The 12,642-nt window shown below is 35.1% G+C and overlaps 1 protein-coding gene across 3 annotated transcripts in view; it reads right to left on the reverse strand.

Moving 5' to 3' along the window:
• Window positions 1-12,642, reverse strand: part of SPIN1 (spindlin 1) — a 66,522-nt gene that overhangs the window by 35,752 nt on the left and 18,128 nt on the right. For 2 of the 3 annotated variants that reach the window (XM_075211117.1, XM_075211118.1), the window contains exon 2: window positions 8,934-9,149. The exons of the other annotated variant lie outside the window; for it this stretch is intronic. In XM_075211117.1, coding sequence (XP_075067218.1) covers window positions 8,934-8,985 — 52 coding nt within the window. In that variant the 5' untranslated portion in view covers window positions 8,986-9,149. The remainder of the gene's footprint in view (window positions 1-8,933; window positions 9,150-12,642) is intronic. 3 annotated transcript variants of the gene reach the window in all.

Genomic DNA, 12,642 nt, shown 5'->3' on the forward strand with positions numbered 1-12,642 from the left:
TTCAAGCTGCACTACCATCTATTTTCCCCACAATCCTCTGGTTGTTCTCACTTCACTGGCTCATACCCCATCCCCCTCTGTCACCATTTTAAAGAGGTGAGCTGAATTTATTTACCCGGTCTGCATTACAGAACAGACAGACAGAGCCCTGGGAAAACCTGCTGAACAAAACATCTCCCTGAGCTACAGTAGGCAAAGTGGTAGTGCACATGGCTGAATGTACTTCTAATTTATATTTATATATCTACTTCTGTACTTCTGAGTAAAGCAGTGGTGTCTGTGATAAACTATGTAAAGTAGCTACATATGGCTGAGCTGTCTTTACTGACCCATCTTTGAGGCCAAATTATAAATAAAGGAAGCAAAAATCATGGGAGACATGATCATGAGAATGCATAATGTTGAAACCAGAGCCTCCTACAGAACACAGAAGAAAGTTGGTGGACCAGTAGAATTCAGTCAGTATATTTACAGTCTTTGTAATATCGGCAATTCCCTGGTAAACTTTCAGACCATCGTTCTCATCTGTTTACTGAACAGAGTAGTTCAGGTGTTAGATATGCCACTCAGTCACTATCTCTATTCAATGTGGCACGTGTGTAATATACAAGGACCGCTACGTCACACCAGTAGCAAATCTTTAACTCTGCTGTATGTTTCTTACAGTTGGACCCATGTTAGATTCAGGATATAACAGTTTTGCTACATGATTTAAGCCTTCTTCCTCAGAACCACAAAATACAAGAGGAAATCACAACAACTCAATCCTAAACATATACAAGTAGCAGAGCAACAAGTTTACAAAAACAGGAAATTTTGTTTAATTTACTTCTTCCCAAATATGCATTCCTTCATTTTATAGTCAACTTAAACTAGTTGCATTTATTGAGGGTATAAAATTGATTGCTTTTAACTATGGATTGAAACAAATATGTGGAGCCAATAAAAGACTTACAAATTGAAGAAACCCTGTCTTGATTACACCCATTTATGTAACCCACTAGTTAAACTAAAAACAATTTACCAAAGCAAGTTTGACATTTGTGAAACATGTTTTGTTTTTGTTCATAATCTTTATTAATACAACACATATAAATTGTAATCCCACTTATACTTTAAGAAATCAATATAAATTATTCCAATTCATTAAGACATTCGTTTCACCTATCTAGTGTTAAATTGTCTTGATATATTATTTTTGCTATACATTTATCATCTCCACTTTCTGTACCTTAACATCCCTTCCCCTAAAAATTTAGGAGCCTACAAGAAACAAGAGAGATAGAACAGGGGGAAAAAAGGGGCGTTCCCGGGTCACTTCTTTTTAATCCTAATCCATCTCAGTCTACTTATTTAAGTTTGTTAACAACTCCAATCTTCTAATATACCATTATAGACATATTTTCTCAAAACCTCAGCTTATCTCTCGTGACTCTTCTTATATTTTTCCTACTTAAACTTATCTAAATCAAATACTTTCATAATAGTAATTTACGATTCTTCTGTTAGAGATTCTATGTATAATCCCCATTTATTATAAAAAAAACATCCATTCCTCTTTTTATATCTAATAATGTTGTCCTGCTATCAAAATAAAGCACTTCTAACAACTCCGATTTCAACTCCTTAAGTAATGGAGAGGAGGCCGTGATCCAGTTTCTAAGTATAATTTTCTTTGCTATTGTAACTATTATTGTCAATATCCGTTTAATATCCCTTATAGGGAAATACACTAGGCACTCCTGAAAATCTGCAAATAAAGCCTTATAATTTTTACAGAATGAAGTATGAAAACTGCCATTTATGACCATCATAAACATATGTCAAAATCTAGCTATCTTTCTACAAACCCAACATTATGTATTAATGTTGCATCATCAGGTCTACATTTAGGGCAACATCCAGTTTCAGTAGATATCATATTTCCTCTGATGTTGATATATATTCCCTATTAATCGTTTTATAATGTATTTCTTGTAAATTAGCCGATTAAAGCGTTTTAATTTTTTGCTCCAAATGGTCCAAAAGAGATCTCATTTTTCTCAACTCGGGTAAATCTCTTTGCCATGTCCTTACAGTTTTAGACCATATTAATTTTGGATCCTTTGTTACCAATTTTCCATAATTAAAACAAGTCACGTATTTACTTTTCATTAAACATTGTATTAAACTTTCGAATTCATCTAGCGATTGTAGTTCAGAACCACATTCATAACGGTTATTGCATAATCTCTGGCTTGTAAATACATATAAAATTGCAAATTCAACAGATTTTTCATTTCTCTAAGATGTTGAAATGTATGTAAAAGTACCTCCAGGGTCAAAAATATCTTTAATGGCTGCAATTCCTTTTTTTTTTTACTACCACGTAAGCAAAATAACCGTATCTAGACCCGGGCTAAAATCAGGATTACCCGAGCGTTATATACTTAGTATACACAGTATCGCAATGGTATGAGTTTGTTATTACCGCCCAGGCTTTATAAGTGTGTTTAAATAATATGTTCTGTTGTACATTTATTGGAATGAATGCCTTTGCTAAATGTAGTAAGGTTGCTCTTGAATATGGAGCCAATATTTCCTCTTCAAGTTCTTTATCTGTATAATGTTCCTCATCTAAAAGCCAATCTAGAGCATATCTAAACATAATTGACCTAGAAAAAGCCAATATATATCTGGAAATCCAATACCTCCATGTTTTCTATCTAGGCCCTAACAATTCTTGGCTTCTTATATTGCCAAAGAAATTACAAAAGTAATTTCATAAATCTAAGCATCTTTTTTAGTAATGCTAACTGTTAACATTTGAAGAACATATGCTAATTTAGGAAACATAACATTTTTAATTACTCCGCCCTAATAAAGATAGATGTAAATGTTTCCAATTATTAATTTTTTTTGCTTTATGTTTTATCATTAGCGCAAAATTCCTTGTATAACTTCTCCAATTGTGATGTTATGTATATACCCAAATATTTGAGATTTTCACAATTTTGAATTGAGCTACCGCCACTTAAACATTAAGAATATATTGTGACACAGATAATGGAATCAGTTCAGATTTCTGGATATTTATCTTCTATCCAGCAAAACCTCCAAACGTATGAATAATATCCAGAATACATGGGATAGAGACTTCAGGTATAACTACCATCAATAACATATCATCGGCAAACAATGCCAATTTACATTCCTTATTACCCACTTTAATATATCATGAAATTCTCTACTTTCCCTTAGAGCTATTGCTAAGGGTTCCAGTGCAAGATTAAATAACAATGGGGAAAGAGGACAACTCTGTCTTGTCCCTCTTTGAACCTTAATTACAGGTCATATATACCCATTAGTCATTATCCTTGTAGATGGTTTGTCATATAAAATCTTAAGAATCTGTACAAAATCATCTGAAAAACCAAATCTATATATAGTGACTCATACAAGTGGTCCCAGGTCACCATATCAAACGCCTTCTCAGCATCCACTGATATCAATAAATTTGGTTCCTTATTACCAGATCTCTCAATAGCCTGTATTATTGCAAAAACTTTCCTCACATTAGTCACTGAATACCTATTCGCAATGAATCCTATTTGATCTCCATGTATTAAAGAAGGTAAAATAGTTTTCAATTGTTCAGGTATAATCTTAGTAAAGATCTTATAGTCTACATCTAATAGAGAAATCGGTCGATAAGAACCTGAGTCTGTTAGATCTTTTCCTTGTTTTGGAAGAACCTTTATAATGGCACTATTAAAATAAATAGGGATAGGATGTCTCTGCATTATAGTTATATAAATTCACTGATGATTCAGTGATATATGGTTGCAGTATCCTATAAAATTACCCACTTAATCCGCTGGCCCTGGGGATTTAAAGGTTCGTAATTGTCCAATTACATTTGTAACGTCACTAACTGTAATTGGAGCTAATAAAAAGTCTCCATTTGAGTACTATTAACTTGTGGGACTTTGATTTTTTTTTTTCCCCAAAAGGTTCTTTTAGCTTCTATATCAATTACTGGATTATTATATGGTTCTTGATAAAAGTTCTTTAAGATCTCAATGATAGCTTCCCCAGTATGTTGTAATTCTCCATTCTCATTTATTAAGGCTGCAATATTAGTACTCAACCTGTCTCCTCTAAGTAGATTCGATAAAAGTTTTCCTGACTTGTTCACATATTTATAAAATTGAAATGTATTTCTATTCGCATAATTTGTCCCCATCTGTGATACTATTTTATCAAAAGTTTCTTTTTTCTGTTGATACGCCTGTTTATTTTGTCTGCAACAACTTTTCATTTCTGAAGCGCTTCCGTTAACTCTTTCTGTGCTTCTAAATAAACCCTTGATTGTTCCCTCTTAAATCATTTTGTAAAGGAAATTATCTCCTTTTAAAACTGCCTTAGCCGTTTGCCAAAAGAGTGCTGGGTTTGTCCGATGATCTATATTATTTTGCTGATAGGTCGCCCATGTTTTTTCCATCATACTACAAAATTTTGTTGAATTCGTTAAATATGTTGGGAAACGCCAGTGAGGATAATCTCCTTTTACTTGAAGTTTATCAGCTTCAATCCATATGGGGGCATGATCTGAAATACAAATTGTTTCTATCTGAGCCACTTGTACCCTAGTCAATAATGATTTGTAGATTAAAAAATAATCTATACGTAAAAATGTAGAGTGAGCTGTGATAAACAGGTATAGCCTAGAGTTATCGGATTCCTCACTCTCCAAATATCTTCTACTTTATGTTGAATAAAGTGATATATCCCCAATGGGTATTTACAAATTCTACTTTGCTTTCCTGTTCTATCTAATTGCTGGGAAGCCACTATATTAAAAATCACCCCCTAAAATTATATTCGTGTCCACATAATTATATAAAAGATTTAAAAAACACATTGGTAAAAAGGCTTACTATAGTCATTCAAAGCGTATAGATTGCACAAAGTATACCGTTCCCCTTCAATGGAGGCATCTACTAACATAATTCTCCCAGATGGGTCCAGAAATTTACAGTGTATATCAATCTGTAATCCCTTTCGAATAAATATAGCCACTCCTCTAGATTTAGAGTTGTAAGATGCAGATACTATTACCTTCTGACGAAGTATATTAAGTTTATCATGTCCAATTTTGTTAAGTGTGTCTCTTGCAAAAAAGTAACATACGCTTTTATTTTGTTCACATACGTTATTTTTCTTCGTTTTATGGGAGAATTAATTTCTCCTACATTCCATGAACAAAACTTAAGCTTATTCATATTTATACATCATTTTACTAGGCAACTTAAATAAAAAAGGCTCTCTCTGAACACTACCTTTTCTACAAACCAGTGAACCAGGACCCCCTCTCTTACCCCCTTTAAATTTCTTACATAACTCTTTTCCTTATTCATGATTAAGTTAATCCATTTCTGTAAGCTCCACCACAAAAAAAACCAAACACACATACAAAATTATTACATAACTCAAATAACCTACTGAAAGATTTCAATAGTATAATTCTCATATTTATAAAACTAATCACTCCATTCCACTATAATTCTTATTTTTCTATAAAGTGTCAATAAATATCTAATCTGTATTATTAATTCTAATCAGTATCTGATTCAGTCATTAATAACTCCCCTAACACTAGGATTATCCTTTCCAAAAACATAACCGGATATGGTTCAATCTTCCTTAGCGCTTAGATTATATTCCTATATCCAGCTATAACATCTATATTTCTTCCCAATCTATTTTATATTCACCACAATGCAATAAGATAAATGCATACATTACATCTTCATGGTCTCACTTAACTTTTTTTTTCCCCACCAATTTCCACTGATTTCACATTAATTATATTCCACTAACCCTCTACTAATCTTGTATTCATCCCTTTCACCGATGTGTATTATCTCAAGTATACCATTCCTATTCAACTGATAAGTTCAAATCCATACTAAGTACATTTTAATATTTTGTGTTATACATTGTATTCCTCCATCAAAAAAAAAAAGTCAACCTTCAAAAATATAATGCAATTATTTATCCTCTCAACTTATTACTGTTATATAATACTCTATAAAAATATTGTTCCTTAAATTAATACAACCTTATTTGCTAAATCATATGTGCTATCAAAAATGGAATAGGAATTCTAATAAAACAATTATACAACAACCATCATTAGGCGCTATATCTTAAGACACCATTAAAAGTGAAAAAAATAAATAAATCCCAACACACATTTATAAATCAGTCCTTAGATTCGATGCCCACCGAAAGCTGGTGATAACCTTGCCTCTTTATCCAGAAATGTTTTTGCATCTTCAGCCATCCTAAAATCTCTCCCATCAAAAATACGTAGACTTCTGCTAAGTAATCTTTAAACAATAATAACCTATCATTTTCCCAAATAATACTGCCCACTTTCTTAGCCGCAGACAAGAGCAACATTTTTTGTGTATAATCAAGGCACTTAAAGATAACTGTTCTTGGCCTTTGCTTCTCATTATCCCTTGGCGGGCCCAAACGATGTGCTCCTTCAATTATTACTCCATTTTGATATTCAGGTATCTGCAATAGGGTTGGGAGGGTAATTGATAGGAAATGGTCCAATGTAGGTCCTTTTATCTTTTCTGGTAAACTTACTAAACGCAGATTGTTTCTCTTGAACCTATTTTCTAAATCCTCTATTTTATTTAGCTTTTGCTGTTGTAAAATTTGTAAAGAAGTGACTTGAGCTTTTAAGCTTACAGTATCTTGAAAGTTCACCCAATATTTTGTGCACTAACTTGCACTTGAGACATTTGAGCCATCTGTTCCGTCAATGACTGAATAGCTGCTGTAAATTTACAGGCCTGGTCTTGCATCAACGGTTCCATCAGTTCTTTTATTGCACAAACTAACTCTGCATAATAAAGATGTGGTGTTACAGCCACTGGCACCTGATCTGTAACAGATAACAATGACTCCGACATAGCACTTGTATGATGTGCCTCCGAGACTCTTCCTTTACATGATTTTCACTAGAATTTACTTTTTTCTGATCTTTCTCATTCTTAGAACTTTGTGTTTTAGTGGTTGCTGGCATATTTATCCATGCTTCGATTCCCAAATTCAATTGAATAGTACATTTCCTTCTTTACAAATTCTGACATTTTTCTCTATTATCGTGGCTTCAGGAGTCTCAGTATTTATTAATGACATCTTTTATATAGAGTCATATGACCTTTTCATCATTGTCCCAGTTCAATATCTTACAAGGTCTCCGATAAGTAGAGAGATATTATAACCATACTCTCTGATTAAATTAGATACCCCCCTCCTTTCTGCTTACATTTCCTTCTGGACACTTGTAGCTGGAGTATCACTAACCTCCTAGGTTTCAGTGATATTACTTATTTCTCTTATTTCCATCCACTTATCTAGTATGGCGACGGAGTTCCTCCTTTCTCTCCTTGCCAACTATATTTAGGGCTGAAATCCGGTAATAAAACCTGGGGAGCCAACAGAGCTAACAAAGCGCTCTCCCACCTTTGCCGGCCTCTTATCCCTCCAGATAGCGTTCCTGCAGCTGCTTTCTCTGTATTTCACAGAGACTCTGCGTTCTCAGCCCCGCTGCCAGAAGCTCAGTCTCGGCGCGTCCGTCCAGCTGGACACGCCTACCGGAAGTCTTCTCCCTTTTCCCACAAACTTTTTATTTGTAGAATACTGGAATATTTTTATTTGGATTATAGAAAGAAAATGTATGACCGATAACAAGGGAACAATGCCCCTAATTAAATTATTTGGAATTAACCAGGATTTTGAATTATTATTTTAAACTTCCATCCTTTATAAGGAGACCAATAGAAGTATATTTGTACAGTAGCATTTTAATGTATTAACATGATCTTTGATGTCTGACTTTTTTGGTAATGTTATTACATGTCATCTAATACACTGTAGCATTTTGAGGGAACTTAATAGGATTAGATTCAGATACTCTCCAATCTGCATGGGAAACAGGGAGAGACATCAATAAGGTGCGTGCATTATCTGCTGTGCAGACCAGATCTTCAAAACAATCCAAACGTAAACATTAGAATATATATATATATATATATATATATATATATATATATATATATATATATATATATATATATACACATATATATACACATATATATATATATATATATATATACACATACATATATATATATATATATACATACATATATATATATATACACATACATATATATATATACATACATACATACATACATACATACACACACACACACACACACGGCTAAACAAAACAACCCATCAGGTCCTCTCCTGGGCTGTCAGTCACTCACATATGTACACTTTCCTTTTACAACTGCTAGTTCTTATATTATGGTCAAACAGATTGCTTCTCTGTGTGGGGTTTAAGCATCCAAGGTCTTTTTTATTTTATGATAATACAAGTAGTATTTTCTTTTTTTTTTTTTTTTAAAAAGAGTCAGTAAAGGTAGTAAGTTGGACTAATGGTTTGAGGAAGCGTCTCCTGAGAGCACAGCGACACAATGACTGTCTGGTCATCTAGGGGCACAGATACAAAACCACGGTGTTCTGTGGTGCACATCTAGTGTGCTTTCCAAATGATGTTCACTGTGATTTTACTCCCCTTCCCCCCCATCTTACTTACTAGCTTTAAAATTATGGTAAATTGGGAAGAACTGCTTCAACGTCATCCTGAAGTGTGCATATTTTTCTAATTGGGCAGATCAATAATTACTGCAACTCTAGGAAGGAATTTTCCTGGTGGCATCCTTTAGAATGTGAGAGTCAATAACCTGTTGTCTGGCCGATTTCACCAATGTCTGTATGGTACAACCCAAATGCCTGCATCCACTCTGACATCTATTCCAAGTTACCTTTGCAAAACACAAATACAAAGCCTTTACCTGCATCAGCTCTTGATCGCTGAGCGGCCGCCTTTCCAAATGGAGTCTTCATTCATCTGTAAATTAAAGGGCAGCAGGGCTGCCTAACTAGGGCGAAAATTGTAGTCACTCCAAGTTATCCGTAGTCGTTACAGTCTACATGAAAATGAACCCCTTCCTTTCCACCTTTCAGAGGAAGAACTCTTCGACCCTCAAATGCTCTTATCAGATGTTTATCTGCAAAAAACAAAACAAAAGTGAATACTTCACTAAAATAATAGGGCTATTTCAGTTATTGCAGCATGAATGAACATTTATGAAATGGATTGTTTTCAAATAAGGTCCCTACATTTTTAAGAGCCCAATATAAAGTCATGCACAAGACAGTTTTCCAACAACCTGATGGTCATGTTAAAATAGTGCTGTCACACACACACCGCAAAATTCGGCAAATAGCCCCATATTAGGCTGGGCACACATTACTGTGTTTTCAGCTGATTATCGAGCCAATCAGACGATTAACGACTGGTTGACTTTACTTATATCGCAGTAGTGTATACGCTTTAAAGAAGAACCATTATTGATCTAAAGCACATAATATTGCTGAACCAGATTTTTTAAACTGAACTAAATGTGACCGGCAGACCGAAGCAGTTTAGCTGGTTTACACCTTTCCCATTACCAGTGTGCTCAAGCAGGTTAATGAGAGGAGACATCACAAGCCCTGCAGGCCTGCTCTCTGCAACGGCTGGAAATAGACGCACTGAGGTAGTTCTGCATCTCTCCATGGCCTAAGGCTAAAAGCCCTCATATCTCCTCCGAGGAAGCTCTATATCTCTATCACATCCTCCTCTCTGGAAGTTCTGAACATTATGTATGAAGTTTGTAGTGAATTAGTACCATACATTGAGAATGACACAAAGGCTCCTCTGTTCCGTGCTCTTCAGTCCCCTCACCTTGTATGAGATCTGGGAGTTAATGCTAGAGAACAGGTGCACTGCTCAAGAGAAATTTGCAGAGTCCCAAACTTTTCAGCTGATGTTTATGACAAATGTAGAGCACAGATCGGAATGTAATTGTGTATGGTGTGTACAAATGAATTGGTATGCTGTTCGGAAGGTTCTTTTATTTTTTACTGTCGTTGGTAAAAGTGCAAAAACTATCGATCACATTGTTAGACTTTTCCTGTAGTGTGTACCTTGCCTTACTACTTGTATAGCCACAAACAAGCAAAATGCCCAATAAAGTATTCTACGAAGTTAGTTAGGATCATTATTGGGCAGGTCCATAAATTAAATCAGAAATTGACCTGTGTGTGCTTCTCTTCAGTTCACAGTAACAGGCTTAAAGTTGGAGCTAAATTTATCAGCGATCACAATATGTGGCTAGCTTAAGGCTAGGAAAATATATAATAAAAATGTATTGCTCATATTTTATGTAACTACACCAAGAGAAAACACACAGAAGTTCAGACAATGTATGGGGCTTGCAAAGATACAGTTATTGAATTCTTGACATAGCAGGATAAAAAGGTCTAAAGATAAGATGAAGGAAAGGAGAGGGGGGCAGCAAAACTGTAATTTTCAAGACAGATGTGACAAAAAAGAAATACAAAAAGTTCTGTGGTAACAAGAAGGCTATGGCTCTACTTGATGTGATCCCCCCAATGTTATTAAACGTTCTCTGTCACAATGCAGCCCTGTCCTAAGAATCACATGAGTGCAAAGGTAATGACTTCCATGTGATTGGCACATTTGTCTCTTGGAATATACTCTGCCCCTGTGAATATTTTGATAATCAACTGGCCCAAAGAATATTGTGTGGCCAATTTCGACTTACTCATCTCTTCTAAAGTAGGTGGCCACTAAAGTGCAATACAATGTATACCACCTATGCATGTTATAGAGATGGACAGTATAGATACTATGAGCCAGAGTCATTAAGGAGAGCAAAGCATAAAAAGGAGTAACTTTGCACCTGGGCAAAACCATGTTGCAATGGAGGGGGAGGTAAATGTAAAATGTGGGGACATATTTATATTTGGGGTAGGGCATGTCCTAGATCAACTTTAAATTTCAGTGTAAAAATAAAACTATCAAGTATTTGCTAGTTGAAAAAACAGCCAGTATTTACCTTACATTTTGCACCCCTTGCATTGTAACATGGTTTGCCCTGGAGAACATTTACTCCTTTTTTGTGCCTTACTTTCCTTAATGACTCAGGCCCTATATGTATAGATGAACAAAGGAGAAGTGTCACACTAGATAAGCACTTATGACCAATCTCTCATGTTTACACAGACTGCTGCGACCAAACAGAGTCAGCGTAACATTAGATATTCATCAGGACAGTCGAAGTACCCAAAAGACCAAGACCCACTACCAACTTGAATACATTCCTGTCTATACCCTATCTGTTCCTCTTGTACATCTCTTCACCTTCAAATGTATTTACTACAATTCCTTCTACACCCTTTCTTCCATTTATTTTAACTGCTCTCCCCCCTCCTTATATACAAACATATAGGTATAGACATAGTATCTCACCAAACCCCAAGAGGTGTTATGATGGCTGAATCATGAACTTTCCTGAACCATACGGCTTTCAGCCAACATTGCGTTGACAATAGGATATGCATATGCCATACCATGAATGTCAGGCAGGTACTCTATTACACTTCAGCCTGTTATAGTCAAAAATCTTTCTCATATTATTGTACTTAATAAATTACATTTGAATGTTTTTTTTTTCTATAGATAACACGATTTCCTAAATATGAAAAATATTTCAATGTGTTTAGGACACAGGGAGTTTATGTCTTATAAGATCATAAATCCTTTGATATATTTCTTTGGGACATTAAATGGAACAGCTATGTATTTTTAGAAGACATTCATAAACATGGCTTCTATTAAATAGTATGCCCTCATAGGCCTGGAAAGTCTAAAGGCTTTATCTGCATGCGACGTTCTTGGACAGCGACTGTAAAACATTACAGGGGTTAACAATTGCACAGACAGTCCACTGCTGCACAAAAGCAAAGTTAGACCTAATGATTGACAAGCATTTGCATCACCGATGGTAGTAAGGGTTAACTGAATTGATGAACAAAGCTTTCCGATATGATGCTATATTAAAAGAGCCATTAGCTTCCACAACACGAAGAAAAAAAAAAAAAAAAAAAAAAAAAAAAAAAAAAATTGTAGGATTGGGCCATTATTATGCTTAAGGCAATAAAAGGCACTAATTGTCCTGGGGCTTGCTGCAGGCTGGTGGCTAACACCTGAGTACTCTACATCCATTTATTTACAACACAGGTAGGTAGGGCCCTACTGAAGAGGGCTGGATGGATTTCAGTACTCCAACTATCAACACCGTCAGCAAACTGCAGCTTGACCCGCTTTCAAGTTATAGTAGGCCCCACCTGGGGATGAATTAAGGTATAATTAAGAGGTGTTGCTCAACAACAGACATCCCCTTTAGAATAAAGAAAAGTGGAAAGAAAAGCAAACAAACAAAATACCTGCCCACTAGACTGGTACTTCCTATGCCATCAGATTATTTTACGTTTATATTTAGAGAGGAGATAAGCAACAACTACCATTCATTATTGTTTGTGACCAGATTTCAACCAAACATTCCCCAGTAATGGCTAAACTCTAATGTTGGTATCCGTTCTTTTTTGACCATCCAGTATACATTGAGAACTATAATTTTTGGGTGGTTTTAT

Source organism: Mixophyes fleayi, chromosome 1 (genome assembly GCF_038048845.1).
Source record: "Mixophyes fleayi isolate aMixFle1 chromosome 1, aMixFle1.hap1, whole genome shotgun sequence".
NCBI lineage: Eukaryota > Metazoa > Chordata > Amphibia > Anura > Limnodynastidae > Mixophyes > Mixophyes fleayi.